The following is a 22,142-nucleotide window of genomic DNA, read 5'->3' on the forward strand; positions in this document are numbered from 1 at the left end:
AAAATTAAAAATTTTTTAATTTTAAAAAATTAAAATTGTATGGTGTTACTGCCATATTCTTCCACTCTCAGTACAACCTAAATGAGGTTTTCTCATTTTCTGATCATTTTCTCCTACACATAGTAAAATTTATATGTATTTATACATACATTCAATAACCACTTCATAAAAAACAAAAAAAAATTTTTCAAGTTCAGTTTTAAACATTAATTTTACTTGTTTGATGACTTCCTATCATATTTTATTTATACCGTGTTTATCAAGGCCTTATAACATGACCCAACTGTTTTAAACTATGGCACACTGGAGAATTACTAACAAAATAGACAAAGCTAAGGAGAAACAACTATTAGTGATTTCAAGTTAGTGACAGGAAGAATATCTTTAAGAACAGGCTCAAAAATAAAAATTATAATCATCCTTCCAAAAGTGTAATGTTTTATTTATTTAAAAAATACTATTTAGTTAAAAAAAAAAATTAAAAAGCTCTCTGGTATCACCTGAACATGCTCAAGGGATTTACACTTACAGCCAGTTACCTTCCTTTTAAATATCTGGTGAATGTTACAGGGTGACAAGAAGCAATTTAAATGATAATTCGGAAATACCATAGTAGGTTTCATTAGAATTATCACTAGTACATCACAAAATGATTTCCTATTTTTTTAATTCCTAAGATTTAGTTCCATCACACAAAAATGCATTTCAATAAACATTAGCTTAAAACTTAAATATGAAGCATAATGACTTTTTTAGTTAAGAAGGGAATAAGGCTTTGAATATAACTCTAGATCCTCAAGAGAAAGACCACTGGGCCAAACTGGATCCTAAATAAAATTAAGGAAGTAATTAAACGTGCAGCAACAGTGACATCTAGTGTTAGCAACTGCAAGCCAATTAGATTACTATTAAATCCTCTTAAGTGCTAAAGAACAACTATTCAAAGCTTTTCTTCTTTAAAAACAGATCTTGTGCATTTTTATCTAAAAACTACCCCAAATCAAAATGGTTCCACAGGTTCTTTCCAGGCATAACAAAAAAGCTGTTTTGTTAAGACAAAAACAAATTAGAGGGTAAACATAAAACTAAAGACCAAAAGTAAAAAGCACTGTTTATTACTTGTGGTTAACACCTATAGGTGTTCCTCTTAGTACCAGAGTTTAATGCAAAGGTAATCTGAGAGATGTTCTAATGAGAGGATCATAAACATTTAAACTTCCACCTATAAAATTAAAGATATTATACAAGCTAGGATAATACATACAAGTAAAGTTAGGACATTTCAGGAATACTTAAGGATGCAATTAAAAAAAACAAACAAACAAACTAGCTTTTGCACAGCGAAACAGGCTCTACATTTCACCCCTTGCTACCTTGCTCAATTTTTGTTGCTTTGAAAGGTCCACTTACTGATATTTTTGCCCAAAGGTTTATAACTTGGCAGCATAGGCTAATTCATTATAGTATTTTTATAGTCTTATGATCTAGATGAATCTGTAACAGTAGGCACAATTTCAAAAATTGTTTTTGGCCAGGACAATATTGTATTTTTTAAAAAAGTAAAGTCAGCCTTAAATGGAGCTTACCTATTTGTTTTGGAAAGTTCATCCTTTGCCCTTTTAACTCCAAAAATTCTTGTGATCAAGGCACTAAAGAGAAGTGTGGATGAATTTCGCACCTAATGTACAAATGAAAACACAATAAGGGTTAAACATTCTTGGCATGAAACCAACATTTACAATATTCAAACTAGATGATTCAAAATCATTACCTAACTGGCTAGTATGAGGCTAAAAAGATATGTCTGTGTTCATAAAATAATTTTTAAAAAACTTAATGTAATCTATTCAATGACTTAAATTGAGCTCTACAACCCAATCACATGCACAAACACAGCCTTTCCCCATATTTCTAATATTATCATCGACAGTTTTCATTATATCTCTGCACTTAGAGCATCAAATAACACTTCTTTTTTAAAAATTCATTTTTCCATATTCTTCCTGACAATGAATATCCCAGTAAAACCTCAGCGCTTTCCACTTATTTTCTGAAATCCTTTTACCTATGAGAAAATACTTATAAAACCTAACTTCAAAGAACCAGGCACAGTGACTTACACCTGTAATCCCAGCTACTCGGGAGGCTAAAGTGGAAGGAGTGCTTGAGGCCAGGAGTCTGAGACCTTTGGGCAATATAGTGAGACCCCCATCTCAAAATATATATATATTTTTTTTTTGAGTTTTGTTTTTTTTTTTTTTTTTTTAGAGCCATGGCACATGCCTGTAGTCCCATGTAGTCAGGAGGCTGAGGCAGGAGGATTGCTTAAGCCTAGGAGTTTAAGGCTGCAGAAAGCTATGACTGTGCCACTGTGCTCCAGCCTGGGCAAAAGAGTGAGAACCTGTCTTTAAAAAAACAAAAACAAAATCCAAAAATCCTAACTTCAAAGAATCCAGGTAATTAATATGGCCAAGAAAATAGTTAACATCCAAAATGTTGCTTATCAGCTTCACAATACAAGTAACTTATCAAGTAATTTCAATACTGAAATTATCTGATAACTTAGTAAAGATAAGAGGCAGGAATTATCCTAAATAAACACAAATTATTTCTCCAAGATGATAATAATCTTTTCCCTATCTTTTCCCAACCAATGTGTCAAGATGCTTTGGAAGATCATAAAAGGGTCTTGACTGTTGCAGCACTACAGGCTTCCTCAATTACTCTGTCAAATCAGTGTAGAGATGTACATGTACTCACTTTGCTACAGTGTGTAAGGCCCTATACCAGCACCATGGATAAGATCCAGAAACAGAAAACACATACTTACTGATATTACAGACCTTATACTCTAAGTAAGTGACACAACCATATGGTGTGTTAAATAGCAATATAAGTAGAAAGATCACTAAAAGTAACAATGTTAAGATTTAGAAAACAGCTTCCTGAAAGCGCTGCCCTTAGAGTCACAAGCTCAAACGCCCACAGGAACAGTGAGCGACAGAGGCAGCAATGTACTTTGTCTAATGCAGTCAGTGTCAGCTGAGTTGCTGCCATGAGGAAATATAAGTTCAGTTTTGCCAGATCTTCTGCTTTTTCAAGAGAAGCCAGAAACTCTGGTTTTTATGTGAAATCTATTTTGAAATGCTGGCAGGAAATTAAAGGAAAAAAAACCCCACAAAACTCACCATGAAAGCCAAATAAAACAGTGGTGGGCTAGTTTGTCCTACTGGCCATCAGTCTGTAACCTCTCCTCTAGAAGCCCAGAACTGACTCAAGTCATGCATGGTAACCATAGAAGTAAACTTTACAGATATACTGGCACAATTCATACCAAAGCTTCAATAAAACCCTAAAACTGAAAAGATCCACTTATGTTCATTCAAGAGTCATCAAACATCCATGGAGGCCCTACTATGTGCCCTGCCTAATTTAATCCCCAAACAACAAATCAATCCATGCTGTTACTTTATCAATATAATCTCTGCCCTCGTTCAGGTCTGGATCATCTTCTACCTGATCTAGTGAGGTAGTTTCCAAAGACTTTTAGGTCTAAGATGACTTGGTAAAGACATCTGGGACCTTCTCTCCTCTTAGAAATCACACAAAAACACAAAAAGAAAAGGAAAACAGAAACACACACTCCATCTTGCCCTAAGCCATACTTTCTGACAAAGGTGCCAGATGCAGTAAAATTAAAACAGGAGTGCCTGGAGATGTTGAGAAATGCACACCTTAAACAAAACTGTAGAGGACCATTTTACAAAGTGAATGGGCACCCTCAGAAACAAAACTCCTCTGATTCAATAGACTGATGGCAGGAGACACATAATGTCTTTTTAGTAATATTAAGATGGACCAGATGGTTCCAGTTCTATCTGCCTGATCCATCCTGATATGGTCTGAATGTTTGTGTTCCCCCAAAATTCCTATGTTGAAATTCTAACCTCCAAGGCGTTAGGTGGTGGAGGCCTTTGGGAAATAATTACGTTATAGGGGTAGAGCTCTCATGAATGGGATTAGTGCCCTTATAAAAGAGACCCCAGTGAGCTGCCTCACTTCTTCCACCATGTGAGGACACGGCTAAAAGGTGCCATCTATGATCAGAAAGTAGGCCTTCACCAGACACCAAACCTGCCAGCATCCTGATCTTGGACTTCCCAGCTTCCAAACTGTGAGACATAAATTTGTGGTATTTTGTTATAACAGCCCGAAGGGACTAAGATATCCCTTATAAAGTGTCCTCATTAGCAATCAGTGATGATCATTATCTTTTCCACTAGGTGTAGCAAAATCACGATATTCTATAGGCCTTCTGCATTAACCATTTACATCCTCAGAAAAACTTTTTTTTTAAAGCTTTTCCTCATCTGCTATTTGGTTACCCTGTTCATCAGTTAGTAAATAATTATTTCCATATATTGACCGTTTTAAGAATAATTAGTTCATGCCATACAACCTCCAAATGTGACTGAATGATTTTGTTTTAAAATCATTTTTAAATTACTTTTTAAAATTGAGGTATAATTCACGCATCATAAAATTTACTATTTTAAAGGATGCTATTCAGTGGTTTTTTACTATATTCACAAAACGTGAAGCTATCACAACTAAATTCCACGATATTTTTCAATACCTCAAAATGAAACTTGGGAGCCGTTAAGTCGTCACTCCCTATTCTCCTGCAGCAGGAAAGCACAATCTACTTTCTGCCTCTATAAACTTGCCTTTTCTGGATACTTCATATACATGGGATCACATGATATGTGGCCTTTTATGTTTGGCTTCTTTCACTTAGCATAATGTTCTCAAGGTTCCCCCATGCTGTAGCATGTATCAGTGTGTTATTCCTTTTTTACGGCTGAATAACATCCCGCTGTATACATATACCATATTTTAAAAATCTGTTCTTCATTTGATGGACATTTGGGCTATTTCCAATTTGGAATATTATGAATAGTTTTGCTAAGAATATTCATGTACAAGTTTTTGTGTGAACATGTTTTCATTTCTCATGGCTATATACCTAGAAGTGGTATAGATTGGTCATATAGTAACTCTATGTTTAACCTTCAAAAGAACTGCCAAAGTGGTTGCACCATTTCATAGTCTCACTAGCAATGTATAAGAGTTCCGATTTCACCAGTTCTCCAATTTTTCCACATCCTCCCCAATACTAGTTATTTTCCATGAATTTTATTTTAGTGGGCATGGAATGGTAACTCACTGTAGCATTTCCCTAATAATGTTAAGCATCTTCTTGTGTGCTTACTGACCATCTGCCTAACTTTTCTGGAGATACACATTATTTGTCCATTTTAAAATTGGGTTGTCGTTTATTATTGAGTTCTGGACACTCCACTCTTATCAGATATACAATTTGCAAATATTTTCTCCCATTCTGTGGGTTGTCTTTATACTTTCTTGATTGTGTCCTTTGAAAAATATTTTTTTTTCTTGATGCTGGTTAAGTTTTATTTTTAAAAAAAATTTTTTTTTTTTTAAACTTTTCTAGCGACAGCTTCGTGCTCTGTCACCCAGGACGGAGTGCAGTGGTGTAATCATAGCTCACTGCAGCCTTGAATTCCTGGGGTCAAACAATCCTCCAGCCTCAGCCTTCTGAGTAGCTGGGACTACAGCTGCATGCCACTATGCCCAGCCATCTGATTTTGTTCAAGTCCAATTTATCAATTTTTTTCGTTGCTTGTACCTTAGGTGTCATATCTAACTAAATGTTACCTAATCCAAGGCACAAAAATTTACACAGGTCCTCTTGTAAAAGTTTTATAGTTTTAGCTTTTACATTTAGGTTTTTAATACATTTCAAGTCATCTGAATATGGTATGAGATGGGGATCACATTCATTCTTTTGCATGTGGATATCCAGTTGCCCAGTACCATTTGTTGAAGGTTATTCTTTCTCCACTGAATTGTCTTGGCACCTTTGTTTATTAAATGTGGAGGTTTATTTCTGTACAATCAATCCTAATCTGCTGATTTATACGCCTATCCTTATGTCAATGCCACAATCTCTTATTTACTGTTGCTTTGCATTAAGTTTTGAAATTGGGACCTGTGGGGCCTCCAACTTTGTTCTTTTTCAATAGTGTTTTGGCTATTATGGGTTCCTCACATTTCCAAACGTACTTTAGGATCTGCAAAAAAAAAAAAAAAAAAAAAGGCCAGAAAGGATTTAGCAGAGGTTGTGCTGAATCTATAGATTAATTTGGGGAATATGTCATGTTAACAAGAGTAAGTCTTCCAGTGATGAACACAGGAGATCTTTCCATTTATTTAGGCCTATAATTTCTTCAAAAAATGTTTGATAATTTTCAGTGAACAACTCTTGCAGTTCCTTTGCTAAATTTACTCCTAAGTATTTTATTCTTTTTGATGCTATTATAAATGAAACTGTCTTTTTAATTTCATTTTTAGATTTTTCATTGCTAGTGTACAATTTCTGTATGATGACCTTGTGCCCTGAAACCTTGCTAATAGACAAGCTTTAATTTGCGTGTGTGTGGATTCCTTAGGATTTTCTATATTTAAGATCATGTTATCAGAAAATAGGGATAGTTTTGCATCTTCCTTTACAAACTGGATAACTTTTATTTTTTATTCTTCTCTAGTTGGCTTACTAGAATCTCCAGTACAGTGTTGAATATGAGTGATAAGAGTAGATTTCCCTGTCTTGTTCCTGATTTTAGAGAGAAAGTTTTTGGTCTTTTACCATCAAGTATACTGTTGGCTATGGATTTTCCATTGAGGTTGAGAAACATCCCTTCCATTCTTAGTTTCTTTTCACATAAAACAGCACTGGATTTTGTCAAATGTCTCTTCTGTATCTGCTTAATCATGTGGTTTTTGTTCTTTAGTCTATTCACACGGTATATTACATTACAATGGTCCTTCTCGTCTGCAGTTTTGCCTTCTGTGGTTTCAGTTACCTGTGGTATAGTACACTAAGGTATTTTCAGAGAGATCACATTCACTTAACTTTTATTATGGTCTATTGTTATAATTGTTATCTCTTATGATATCTAATTTATAAATTAAACTTTATCACAGGTATGTATGTATAGGAAAAAGCATAATCTATAGGGTTTAGCACTAACCACGGTTTCAGGCATCCACTGGGGGTCTTGGAATACATCCTCCTCAAATTTGAGGGGGGGACTACTGTAACTGATTTTTGTAGGTTGAAAAATACATACTCTGTTTTAGAACTGTGTAAGTCATACAGAAGAACATTTAAAAGACTTATTATAAATATAGAGCAAAATAACTAGCATGAAAGCCTACTTCCTACTTAAGACAGAAGAGTGTCCCTTAGATTTCTGTGTGATAGTATGAATGGTTCAAGGATATCTGTTTCAGGTATTGCTTTTTATGTTTTAGTATTTCATCCATATTTTCTGTTCCATCCACTATAAATAAAGTTAACGAGGAGACTGAAGTAGACAAAGAAATGAGAAAGAGGTTGTGACTAACAAACTGCATTATCGACTCCTAATTCACTGACAATAAATGCTAATATGAATCATTGATAGCAATCTTAATATGAGTAATACAAAAGGTCATTAACGGGGCTAATGTATTTTGAAAAATTCATAATAGTAATGGCAATAAAAACATGTCCGTTTTTGGAAGGATGGATGGAAAACATTAGGTTGGTGCAAAAGTAACCGCAGTTATTGCCATTAATAAGTAAAAAGGAGAGCAAAGACAGAAAAGGGTAAGTAGTCGTAAAGTTAAAAATGGAGAAATGATAATAGCTGTAATGAACCACGAAATGATGCTGTGGTCAACAATGGACCACATATTTAATGATAGTCTCATACGATTATAATACCGTATTTTTACTGTACTTTTTCTATGTTTAGCTATCCAAATAATTATTACTGTGTTACAACTGCCCACATACTCAGCATGGTAGCATACTCAGTATAGGAGCATGCTGTACAGTTTGTAGCCTAGGAATAATAGGCTCTATCATACAGCCTAGGGGTGGAGTAGGCTATACATCTAGGTTTGCGCATGTATATGATATGATGTTCACACGACAATGAAATCCCCAAACAACAGATTTCTCAGAATGAATTCCTGTCATTAAGTAATGCATGATTTTAATTCCAGCTAAAATCCATCCTTCTCACAAGGGAAACACTTCCTGCTCCTGACCTCCTTCTCCATCAAGCCCTGAATATATGGTTGATAAGAACCTGGAATTCGACTGCAAACAACTGTTACCAAAATTTTTCTCTTCTATTCACAGAGTGTATAACTTTTTCTTTCCTTTCTTGCATGAAAAAGCTTTCATGTAGACTTGTTTAAGATACAGAAGAGGCTAGGTGCAGTGGCTCACGCCTGTAATCCCAGCACTTTGGAAGGCCGAGGCAGATGGATCACTTGAGGTCAGGAGTTTGAGACCAGCCTGGCCAACAGGGTGAAACCCCATCTCTACTAAAAATACATCTGTAAAATGAGGATTATAACAGAACCTACCTGATAACAGAACCTACTAAGATAATCAATGCAATGTAAATTATGCCAGGTACATGAGAAATACTCAATAAGACAGCCATTATTATGATTATGTATAATCTATCCTTGTATTTCTAGTGCTTAATATAACATCTACAATATATTAAGTAGATATGTCTAATGCTGAAAATATTTACATAATACATTTCTCTGTATTTTAAAAATGCTTATTAGGTAGCAAAGTTTGAGAGATCTGTATGGTTTCAATACAAAAGACTAAGGAATCTGTAAAAACAAATTAAATATATACATGAATGCTTTCTGAAAAATGTTTCTTTACTGCAAGTTAAAATTAAGTTCATTTTACATGTGTATTTTCCCTAACTTATCAGGAAAAACAATTAAGTCAAAAGTACAGATGTAGCCAGCTTTAAGCACAGTTATATTCCTAAGAGGATGTGTACAAATCAAAGTTCTGCAAATCAAACCATATTTCGCATGCACTAAGGAAAAATTACACTTAAAATCACTTCAACAGAGAATGCTTTCGTAAATCGCTTTTGTAAGTGAATACTTCTTCACATCCATTAAGTAGGTTGACTTATAAATTTTATCTTAGATTAGACTTTTATACAGCAGAAAATATAACCATTGATAATATTAAGTAACAGTGTTGATCATTATAGCTATGATATTTATTTCCTCTAGCAAAGCAAACTAAATAGAAATGTTTCCTTCATAAAGTGTTAAAAAGGAAGATCCCAAGAAATGAAATTATTAGTATTATGAAATTAGAAAGAAAATAAAAGCACTTATATATATTTATGTAGCCTTTTGTGGATATGTATGCATACATGTACTACGCATATGTAAAGCCCACACATAAAAAAAGAGAAAGAAAATGAATCAGAATGCTCATATCTGTACGGTAATTTACCAGGTGACTTTTACCGTTTTTATTATGCTTTTCTTTATTTTCAAAATTTCTGCAGTGCACATGTATTACTGTTTAGGGTCTCAAAAAATAGTCTTTTCAAAACAAAATGAATCACTCATTTCTGATAGTTTCAATTTTACTAAAAAGTTGGACGAATCACCAGGCTTCACTCTCTGAAAGTCCTTTCATGGAAAATATTTCTTGGTTCATCTGGAACTAATGGCTTGAAGAAAGCAATATTGGTATTTCTGACAATCACTTTTATGATCTCCAGTATTCCTGATGGTCAAGCCACATTCCTACCTCTCTGACTCTACTGACAGCATAAAGGCATTGCTCTACTTCCTGTAAGTGTAAAAGGTAAATTCTGTGACCTCAAGAGTAGTTATGCAATGCTCTTAGACAGAATTCCAGAAGTGTGTATCTCTTACAGGAAGATGCACAATTTTCTAGGCAAGAGTTGGCAACCTCAAAGGATTCCTCTTCATAATAGGAGTCTGTGCCTTTGGCTTCCACTGCAAAATACTTACTCTCAATTAGAGGCTTATCATACAGGTAAGAAATGGTTTGTGCAGCTTACTAACTGGAAAGCCTGACTTTCTAGTAAATACTCCACTCTGCAGGCAATGTATTAAGATCTAGCTTCTTTTCTCCTCTCCCTTTGCCAGACTTTTTACTTTAAGCCATATTTCAAGCATCTATAAACCAGAGGTTATTCTCCTTATTCTAGAAGACACAATGATATAGGAAAACAAACTATAACGTTTCTCCCAGAAATCATAAGAAAACACATGAAACAATTGTACTGGGTATTGTCCACTATCTTTAAGATTTTGAATCAAGATGCTTCTGGACAGTGACCATATTACAAAAGAAAATGCGACTCACTATTTAACCTCTTCCATTTCAATGTTTTGTGAGTGTCTGTTTTTTCAACTTTTGATGGAGTTTATTTGTAGCACTAACTCAACACACTAATACTAGAGTCCACAGCATCCAAAATACAGACACATTTAAATACTCAGAGTTGTTTTGTTTCCAGATCAACATAATTAATCATTAGGGAAATGCAAATCAAAATCAGAATGAGATGCCACTTCACATCCATTAGGATGGCTATTATCAAAAAAAAAAAACAAACAAGTATTGGTAAAGATGTAAAGAAACTGGAACTTGTGCATGGCTGATGGGAGTATAAAATGCTGCTGTTGCTGGGGAAGAAGTTTGTTCATTCCTCAAAAAGTTAAACATGGAATTATCATATGATATACCCAAAAGAACTAAAATGACTCAGATAATTGGTACATTAATATTCACTGCAGCATTATTCATCATAGCCAAAAAGTGGAAACAACCTAAATGTCCATCAACAGATGAACTGGGATAAAGAAAATGTGGTAGCTCAACATCACTGATGATAGAGAAATGCAAATCAAAACCACAATGAGATACCATCTTACACCAGTCAGAATGGCGATTACTAAAAAGTCAAGAAACAATAGATGCTGGTAAGGCTGTGGAGAAATCAGAGTACTTTTACACTGTTGGTGGGAATGTAAACTAGTTCAACCATTGTGGAAGACAGCGTGGTGATTCCTCAAGGATCCAGAACCAGAAATACCATTTGACCCAACAATGCCATTACTGGATATATACCCAAAGGAATAAAAATCATTCGACCATAAAGACACATGCAACGTATGTTTATTGCAGCACTATTTACAATAGCAAAGACATGGACCCAAACCAAATGCCCATCAATGATAGACTGGATAAAGAAAATGTAGTACACATACAGCATGGAATACTACGCAGCCATAAAAACGAATGAGATCATGTCCTTTGCAGGAACATGGAAGAGGCTGGAAGCCATCATCCTAAGCAAACTAATACAGGAACAGAAAACCAAACACTGCATGTTCTCACTCATAATTGGGAATTGAACAGTGAGAACACATAGACACAGGAAGGGGAACAACACACACCAGGGCCTGTTGGAGGCAGGAAGGGAGGCAGAACATCAGAACCAAGAGCTAATGCGTGTGGGGCTTAAAACCTAAATGACAGGCTGAGCGTGATGGCTCACGCCTGTAATTCCAACACTTTGGGAGGCCAAGGCGTGCAGATCACAAGGTCAGGAGTTCGAGACCAGCCTACTTAACATAGTGAAACCCTCCCTCTACCAAAAATACAATAATTAGCTGGGCGTGGTGGCACGTGCCTGTAGTCCCAGCTACTTGGGGGGCTGAGGCAGGAGAATCACTTGAACCCGGGAAGCAGAGGTTGCAGTGAGCTGAGATCACACCACTGTACTCCAGCCTGGGTGACAGAGTGAGACTCCATCTCAATTAAAAACAAACAAACAAAAAACCTAGATGACAGGTTGGTAGGTGCACCAAACCACCATGGCACGCTTATATTTATGTAACAAACCTGCACATTCTACACATGTATCCTGGAGCTTAAAGTAAAATAAAAATTAAAAAAAGAAAATGTGGGATGTGTGTATACCGTGTATACTGATAAACCAACACACACACACACCCTACCCCCACCGCACAGTATGGATCAACCTTTCATATACTACATGAAAGAAGCCAATAACATAAGGACAAACATTGTACAATTCCATTTACATGAGGTATGAGACCAGGCAAATCCATAGAGACAGAAAGAACAGAGGTTACTAGGGGTGAGGGAGATGAGAGATGGGAGTTAGTGTTTAATGAATACAGAGCTTCTGCTCGGGATGATGAAAATGTTCCAGAAAAGCACAGTGCTGATAAACATTGTTGTGAATGCACATAATGCCACTGCATTGTGTATACTTAAAAACAGCTAAAGTGGTAAATTAAAAAGAAATATAACTGGCTGTTTAAAGAAAAATAACAACAATGTAGTGTCAGTTTACAACACACATGAAAGTAAAATGTGTAACAATAACAGCACATAGACTGGGAGGAGAGAAACAGAAGTGCACTATTATTAAGTTCTTATACTTTAAGTGACATGGTGTAATATCACTTGAGGGTAGACTGTGATAAGTTAAAGATACATATTGTAAACCCTAAAGCTATCACTAAAGTAAAAAAAATTTTAAAAAAACAAAGAAAGACGGTTAATCAGCCAACAAGTGAGTGAAAATGGAACCATCAACAATCAAAAATGTAGCTTAATCCAAAGATTTCTAAGAAACTTCACGGTAAAGGGCAGGAAATATTTTTTATCATCCAGTGAAAGATTAGTTTATTAAAACCTACTCAGAAGCATAATTAAATCAATGAAAATGAATAGTAACAGCACTTACTGCCCAGACCGGTGATGTAAAACCCAGAATTGCAGCCTTAGCTCCATCAGCAACATAAGGAATAATATTTTCTCCCAGGCGTGTATCTCTGAACAACGCTCTAAGGATATTTAAAGCATGAACCTAAAACAAGAAGTTCAAAATTAGTTGTAGGTTGAAAACCGTGGCAATGCTAAATCTACACATATACAATAGCACAGCCTCAAAACAAAGAATTTACTGAATTACAAGCCATGGATAATTCACAAATGAAACAGCAGGTTTAATAAAACACATCCAGTAACTGATAAACAATTTTACAAAAAATTAGTAAGATTCAAACAATGCTATAAAAAAAGCTGATCCAATGCACATATGTAGAAGCCTGCACCTAAATACAGAGACAACACGTTATTTTCACGCACACATGAAACATTTATTTTCTAAAATCCCTCAAACCTAGCCACAAATAAAGTCTCAACAAATACCAAGTAACTAATAACTTACAGATTATGCTCTGATCACCATGGAATTAAGAAACTTAAAAAAATATATATTTTTTATTTTATTTTATTTTTTTAGATGGAGTTTCACTCTTGTTGCCCAGGCTGGAGTACAATGATGTGGTCTCGGCTCACTGCTACCTCCACCTCCCAGGTTCAAGTGATTCTCCTGCCTCAGCCTCCTGAGTAACTGGGATTACAGGTGTGTGCCACCATGCCCGGCTAATTTTTGTATAATTAGTAGAGACAGAGTTTCAACATGTTGGCCAGGCTGGTCTTGAACTCCTAACCTTAGGTGATCCACCTGCGTTGGCCTCCCAAAGTGCTGGGATTACAGTCGTGAGCCACCACACCCGGCCTAAAAAATGCTTTTAAAATTGGCACGTTTTCAAACACATTAAACGCTGGTCAAAAATTTTTTTAATATTTTGAAGATGCTACCTATATACCAATACTTGTAGGAAGCAGTTTAAGTGAAATTAAAAAAAAAATGTATATCTCAAATGCTTCTATTTTTTTAAATGACTAGAATGATTGTGGTAAGTGACCAATTAAGACAACAGAAAGAGAACAATAAACTTGAAACACAGAAAGAAAATAAAAATTTAGAGCAGAAACTTTTAAAATAGCAAAGACACAACTAAGAGCATTAACAAACCCAAGAGCTGATTCTCTGAAACAGAAATAAACCTCTGACAAGACTAACCAAGAACAGAGGAAAGAAGGCACAAATAAATAAAAAATATTATGAAGGAGTTTGAAGCTACAGTGAGCTATGATAGCACCACTCCACTCCAGCCTGACTGACAGAACAAGATCCTGTCTCTAAAATAAAAAAATAATAATAATGTATGGTCTCATTTATGTAAAACTCAAAAAACAGATAAAACTAAAACTAGAGTGTTGGAAGTTAGGCTACTGGCTACTCCTGGAGAGAAGGGTATGGACTGGAAGAGAGCAAGAGGGGGCTTTCAGTTGCTAGAAATGTTCTGTTCCTTGATGACTGCACAAATGTGTTCACTTTGTGAAACTGTACTGAGGTACACATATGATTTGTACATTTGTCTGTATATGTACTATAATTCCATCAAAAGATGCATATTTAAAAAAACAGGACAGAAACAGTATGAAAAGGAAAACCACAGGCCAGTCTCACTCACAAAACCAGTGAGAGATGCAAGAATGCAAAGATAATATTAAATTGAAAAAATCAATACAATTCATGACATCTGCAAATTCTAGAAGAAAACATATTTATCTCAAAAGATGCAAAAAATATTCAATAAAATTCAATTTCCTTAATAAGATAATGGGTAGCTTAAAAATTGCAGCAAATTGATCAGAAATAACCTAAGGATGCCTGTTATCTCTCTTTCTATACCAAACTGTACTACAGGTTCCAGCAACAAAGTGCAACAAAAACTGTTTTTAAAAAACTAAAAATTAGAAAGTTAAAACAAACTTAGCATTATTTGTCAAAGATATGATTATCCATAAAACAAATCCAAAAGAATTTATAGATAAGTCATTTGCTGTATTACAGCAATTCTGATAGGCTGCTGAATACAAGCACGATAATAATCCAAAAATTAACTGCAATCTTCTCAAACAGCAACAGATAATATAAACTTTTAAAAATACCATTCATAATTGCAAAAAAAATAAGACATTGGAAATAAATCTCAAAAATAATCTGTAATACTTTTATGGGCTGGGCACGGTGGCTCACGCCTGTGATCCCCGCGCTCTGGGAAGCCGAAGCAGGTGGATCACCTAAGGTCAGGAGTTCAAAACCAGCCTGGCCAACATGACAAAACCCTGCCTCCACTAAAAATAAAAAAATTAGCCAGGCGTGGTGGTGCACGTCTGTAATCCCAGCTACTCATGGGGCTGAGGCAAGAGGGTTGCTTGAACCCAGGAGGCGGAGGTTGCAGTGAGCCGAGATCGCGCCATTGCACTCCAACCTAGGCAACAAGAGCAAAACTCCCAAATAAATCAATACGTTTAAATTCTAACCAAAATTCCAAAAGGGCTTTTTACTGAGTTTAACAAGCTAATTCTAAATTTTTTATAGAAGAGCAATAGGCCAAACATAGCCAAGGTCATTCTGAAGAGAAAACAAAAAAAGATTCAACTTGCCAGATATTATAACTTTTTATAAAGACACAATAATTAAAATAGTGGTTTTAGGCTAGGTGTGGTGGCTCACGCCTGTAATCCCAGCACTTTGGGAGGCCCAGGCGGGCAGATCACTTGAGGTCAGGAGTTCAAGACCAGCGTGACCAACATGGTGAAACCCCATCTCTACTAACAATACAAAAATTAGCCGGTCGTGGTGGCACAGGCCTGTAATCCCAGCTACTCAGGAGGCTGAGGGGGGAGAACAGCTTGAACCCAGGAGGTGAAGGTTACAGTGAGCTGAGATCACACCACTGCACTCCAGCCTGGGTGACAGAGCCAGACTCCATCTCAAAAAAATAAAAACAAAAATAAAATAGTGGTTTTGCTCCAGGGATAGATTAATAGACCAATGAAAGGCAGCACAGAAACAGAACCACCTATCTATGAAAACACATAATAGAGGCAGTACAAATCAAGAAGAAAAGGATGTATTATATCAGAAATGTCTCTGTATCAGTCATCCAAATGGCAAACATTAAATTATTTTATTTTACACTAGCAAAGACAAATTACAGGTAACATAAAGACTTGCATGCACTCCAGCCTGGGTGACAGAGCAAGATCCTACCTGTAAAAAAATAATAATATGGTTTCCTTTATATAAAATTATGACAAGTGTGACAAGTAAAACTTCAAAACTTTTAAAAGCAAATATAAAATATCTTTCTCAGTCAGGCGCGGTGGCTAACGCCTGTAATCCCAGCACTTTGGGAGGCCGAGGTGGGAGAACCACCTGAGGTCAGGAGTTCAAGACTAGCCTGGCCAACAAGGCAAAACCCCGTCTCTACTAAAAATATGAAAATTAGCAGGGCATGGTGGCGGAAGTCTGTAATTCCAGTTACTCAGGAGGCTGAGGTAGGAGAATCGCTTGAACCTGGGAGGCAGAGGTTGCAGTGAGCTGAGATCTTATCACTGCCTTCCAGCCTAGGCCACGGAGTAAGACCTCGTCTTCGGGAAAAAAACAAAAAAAAAAAAGAAAATATAAAATATCTTTCTGATCTTGGGGTGAATTTCTGAAATAAGATCCAAATGTACAACCCATAAAGGAGAAAGCTAACCTATTGTATTTTATTAAAATTAAAAATTATCTATATAATAATAGAGACCACAAAGCAAAAAGAGAAACCATAGGTTGGGAGAATATATATGTAATTCAAATAATCAAAAAGAAATCAATATCAAGAAAATATTTCTGAAACAACAACAAAAATCCAGCTCCTACAAAACAAAAATGAAGGGACAAATAACCAATATCAAAGTAAGCAAAGTCTTTCAACAGACAACTCTCAGAAGTAAACCAAAAGGCTAATAAACATATGAAAAGATGTTAAAGCTGACTAGTAATAAGAGAAATGCAAAATAAAACTAGAAAACAGCATTTCACACTAAGCAGAAAGTCAAAAACTGTAAAAGTCTGATAATACAACGGTGTTGATAAGCAATGGAAAGTCTTATACTCCGCTGGCAGGAATATTAGTTCAACCACTTTGGAGACAACACAACAGTATCGAATTGAATACGTGTGTACCCTACAACACTGCAATTCCTCTAGGTATATAACCTGGAGAAACACTCACATGTGTAAGGAGACACACAAGAATGTTTGTTTCGGCATTGTTTCTAATACAAGAAAACTGGAAACAAAGCAAATGTCCATTCACAGAAGAAGGGATGAAATGAAATAGAATAAAATACTGTTCAGAAATGAACGTGAACGGGGGCTGAACAGGAGCTTACTAACCTTAAAGTATAATGTTGATTGACAAAACCAAAGTATAAAAAGTGTGAATAACAACATTCATGTAAAAGGAGATAAAAGTGTGATGAAAATGCTTGGGAATGCTAGTCACTAATTTGGGTTAGTGGTTATAGCTGAGGAGGAATAAAGGGGAATGAGATGTGAAGAATCCACAGCATAACTAACAATCTCTGTAATGTTTAATTTCTTAAACTGGAATTGGTTTCAAATATGTTCATTATTCACTATATATTTCTGTATGCTGAAATATTTCAAAAGATACATAATAAAAATAATAAAGAACCATGAGAGGGGAGAAGGAAAGCAAATTATCAACTAAAAAAGCTTAGAAGACTGGTCATAGACAAAATTTTTAAATCTTACCAATTTCATAAAAATGATCACTAAAATGCCATCACCTTGAAGTACAGTAGGGCAATAATTATCCAGCACTCGTTAAAATCAACCCCCATTATTTTTAGATGTTCTTATAAAAACAGCACAGGTTCAGCATCCCAAATCCAAAAATCTGAAATCAAAAAAGCTCCAAAATCCAAAACTTTTTGAGCACCGACATGACATTCTAAGGAAATGCTCATTGGAGCACTTTACATTTTCAGATTAGAGATGTTGACCCGTTCAGTATAATGCAAAAATGCCAAAAAAAAAAAAAAAGAAGAAAAAAAAATCTGAAATCCGAAACACTCCTGGTTCCCAGCATTTCAGATAACAGATACACAGCATCTGCTTTTTTAAAGTGATAGTTTAGGAAAATAGAACGAATTATATCTTTTTCACATTTCACTGAAAAATGCCTTGAAATTATCATTTTTGAACGGTGATTAACAACATTTTAGTCAATTTTTTAAAGAAATGAAGACATTTCATACCTATGGGCACTGGCCACTATATGCCATATGACTATGTTCCATATGATTGTGGAAAAGAATCCCCATTCTTTTCCACAGTCCACATTCTGGCCCGTGGGCTCCCTTTAACACCTCCCACAGGCTCTAAAATAAAATCCTATGTACTTATTGTACTTGATTGTAAACTTCAGCTCTCAATCTGTTCCCTGACCTAGCATGGCCCTTTATAGTTGGGTAGGAGTGTCCTACTATAGGCTGGGCACAGTGGCTCACACCTGTAATCCTAGCACTTTGGAAGGCCAAGGCAGGCAGATCCCTGAGGTCGGGAGTTCAAGACCAACCTGGCCAACAGGTGATTGGGCCTGGTCTTGAACTCCCAACCTCAGGTGATGTGACAGGTGTGGTGGCCCACACCTGTAATCCCAGATACTGGGGAGGCTGAGGCATGGGAACTGCTTGAACACAGGAGGCAGAGGTTGCAGTGAGCCAAGATCGCACCACTGCACTCCAGCCTGGAAAACAGAGTGAGACTGTCTCAAAACACAAACAAAAAAAGGAGTGTCCTACTATGAAGCATTAACTGAGGAAGCCCAGACTATAATGTACAAGCAGTACTTGACAGGTATTAATACTGACTCCCTAGTGGTGAAGTGAAGCTATGAGGAGTGCTTTAACTTCATACATATAGGTAGTGACTACAAGGAACTAAATGTGAACATCCCAAAAGTCAGATACCATACTTAAAGGAAATTTTCAACGGCTGAGTTACAAAATGTACATCAACTCAAAGCAGCACACATGAAATTCTCAAGTGCTAGCATATACACTTTCAAATTTGTGGATGCAATGGTATTATAAAATAGCTTATATAAGCTGGATGTTTTCACCAGAGTTTAAAAATTGTTTGTTTTGATTAATATATTCAACTAAAGCAATGGTTTATTTTGTGGATGGTAAAGACAAAAAAAATAAAATAAAAACTATTCAAACAAGCTTCAAATGTCTGTCCAACGTTCAAGAGTTCTTTATCTCCAGCAAATAATTTTTGTTAAAAAATAAAGCACAGATTTAAAACCACTGCAGGAGGCTGAGACAGGATAACTGCTTGAACCCAGAAGGCAGAGGTTGCAGTGAGCTGAGATCACGCCACTGCACTCCAGCCTGGGTAACAAGAGCGAAACTCCATCTCGAAAAACGAGAAAAACAAAACGAAAAAAACAACACTGGAGGGTTTGTGTATTTCCGTGATTACCTGGGGGACTGTGCTGTGTAAGTCATCTGTAGGCCCAGCCAAAGAGATTAACTCTTTCATTGTTATTTTCAACAAATCCATTTTGCCTTTCTTTGGTTCAGATGCCAACAGTGCCTATGAAAAAACAATGCAAAAATTAACAGGGTTCTTAGTTTACATACACTTTTTTGCTGCTTTCCTGATCAATCCCAAAATGCAAAATCCCCTTAACAAAAATATGTGGTTATCAAAGAAAGTTAATTAAGCCATGTGGCCCTGGACAGGTGGTTTAGCCTCACAGTTTAACCTACAGATTCTTCATCTCTAAATTTAGGTGAAGGTGAAATCATGTCATCTCTAAGGTCACTTCCAGTTTGCTCATTAAATTTTACAATTCTAAAAGGCTAAAACTTATTGACAACTCCTTAAGAACCCTAAGTAGGTGGCAGTTCTCAGACACAATGAACAAATCAGTTTTAGTAACAAATTTATCTAACAAAATTCTCTTCACTTAAAAAACAAAAAATCTCTGGACTAAATTTCTTGTAAGAATGTTAAGGCTCCCTGGAGATGAAGCAGTCAGTTAATTCTTCACAAAAGAATCATTACTTGGAGGACTAATCAAAGTATTTGAAACTTCATGGAACAAAAAGAAATACTGCAAACACCAAAGAGGTCCTATATTTAAAATTTTCAGTAGCTTACTTACTTACTTCGTATCTAACACTTTGCCGATGTCCAATAAACATAAAAATAGGGTAAAAATAGGGTATTAAGTCACGTGAGGCAATAAAAAGGAACGAGGTACTAACATATATTACAACATGGATGAACTCTGAAAACATTATGCTAAGTGAAAGAAGCCACATACAAAAGATCATACACTGTATGATTCCATATGTATGAAATGTCCAGGATGGGCAAATGTATAGAGCTGGAAGGTAGATTAGTGATTGCCTAGGGCTGAGTGGCAGGGGTAGAGAGAAATGGGTAGTAACTGCTAATGAGTATGGGAAGTTTCATGGGTTGATGTTCTAAAATTCAATAATGGTTGTACAGCTCTCTGAATATACTGAAAACCACTGAATGGTACACTTTAAAAGGGTGAATATATAGTATGTGAATTACAACTCAATAAAGCTGTTTAAAAAAATCACTTTAGTCACATTCTCAGATTCCCTTCCTCCATGTCTACTTTTCATGTTTGTAGCTACTGGCTCTCAAAAGTGAAAGTTTCAAGTTAGTCAGCTTCTTCTGAAGCATTTCAAATTTACAGAAGAGGAAAATAAAGACATACAAAAAAAAGTTTGGTTTAGAAGACATTTCTCATAGTTTATTTATGCTCAGATAACATATATTTTTTAAATGACTATTCAAAAAAACGTTGTCTATATTGAAAACAATTTTTAATCTGTCGACGCAAAAGGCAAACTCACAAACTAAGTAGGCAGTTCTTTTCCATGGCTAACACTATGCAGACTTCCACCAAAACAGGAATATAACTTTATTAGTAAGTCATGCTAAGAGAAATGAAGACTTAAGCAGATTTTTTTTTTTTTAAATTTAGACTTTATTCAACTAAAATAAAGTGAAAAGCTACATTCAATTACTAAAATGTCTTCAGGGAACCACGGCTTTTTTCTCCCAAAGAGCTGGGTAAAGTTTTGGCATTCTTGCCAAGGCTAGTAATCAGAAAGTACACCTTCTGATTACTCATTATGACCATAACTTAGTACAAGTTGGGCACCAGAGCTGAAAGAAGCACACTGCACAAATATGCAGTGAGACCTTGATCCTGTCTTAACATTGGACCTCAGACAGACAAATGACATGTAAAAACACAAGGTCAGAGTGAATTATAGGCAGGAGAATGAAACACACTGATCCAGAATGGGTCAGATCAAAGAAAAGTTGATTTCTGAAGGTCACCAAAATCCATACAGAACTACTTCAATGATCTCTGTCAACAACCTCTGCAACTGATGCCCACTGTCACCAAAAAAATCATAAAGGGATTTTAGGAATTTGAGGGAGGAGTAAGAAAGAGAAGGAAAAAATGTAGGGGCACGAAAAAAAAAGACAGACTTGATTCCATTTATTTTCAGTGCATTTATTATACCACCACATTCCTGGATTTAATCTTACTATGCATTAAACAAAGGCCTTTCAGGATGGAGTCTGATTTAGTATTGTGAAGACACTGGTTTTTATTCTTTGGGTTCATGAAGGCAACAGTCTTAATTTCTAAATAAAATATTTTCCCATCAATAGCCATATCTAAATGTGCTGATATGAAGCAATCGTTAAGGTATAATACTAGTGAAATCAAAGAGCAAGCAGTGTATACGTTTTCGTATGTGTTTAAAGGGAAAACGGACTCGCACACACATATTCTCATATGCAGAAAGGTTCAGGAGTCAGGCTGCCTGGGCTCAAGTCTTAACTCAGTTCTTACTGTCTCTGTGGCCTTTGGCAAGTCACTTAACATACCTAAATCCCAGTTTCTTCATCTAGAATATATGGATGATAATAGGGTACAGGGAAGGAGTTAATGAGGTAATGTATACGAAATAACCACTGATAAATGTCAGCTACTATTATGATTATGATTATTTTACGGATGGATGTTTTATAGGAGAATTGAAAAGAAAATGTTAACACTGGTTGCCTACAGAGAGTACTGAAGGTCTTGAGATGAAGAGAAGACTATTTTTTTTTTTTTTAATACAGTGGGGTGGTGGGGCAACATGTACACTTCCTGGAAGTGAGCAATGACTGTGCCACAGTGATGTCTGCCTACTTAATACACAGACAGAAATGTATACCACCCTCTGTTGATACCACAAGATTGACCTTTTAGAGGGTTTGTTCCAAGAACAGATCTTGTCACAGGAACACACCGTCCCCACATTA

The 22,142-nt window shown here is 35.8% G+C and overlaps 1 protein-coding gene across 1 annotated transcript in view; it reads right to left on the minus strand.

Moving 5' to 3' along the window:
* The window catches only part of THADA (thyroid adenoma associated), a 376,494-nt gene that overhangs the window by 256,811 nt on the left and 97,541 nt on the right, over positions 1-22,142 (minus strand). Inside the window, exons 23-25 of the mRNA XM_011978219.1 lie at positions 19,251-19,364; positions 12,729-12,851; positions 1,587-1,678 (exon numbers count right to left, since the gene is read on the minus strand). Of these exons, the coding sequence (XP_011833609.1) occupies positions 1,587-1,678; positions 12,729-12,851; positions 19,251-19,364 (329 nt within the window). The remainder of the gene's footprint in view (positions 1-1,586; positions 1,679-12,728; positions 12,852-19,250; positions 19,365-22,142) is intronic.

Source organism: Mandrillus leucophaeus, unplaced genomic scaffold (genome assembly GCF_000951045.1).
Source record: "Mandrillus leucophaeus isolate KB7577 unplaced genomic scaffold, Mleu.le_1.0 Scaffold190, whole genome shotgun sequence".
NCBI classification, from domain to species: Eukaryota; Metazoa; Chordata; class Mammalia; order Primates; family Cercopithecidae; genus Mandrillus; species Mandrillus leucophaeus.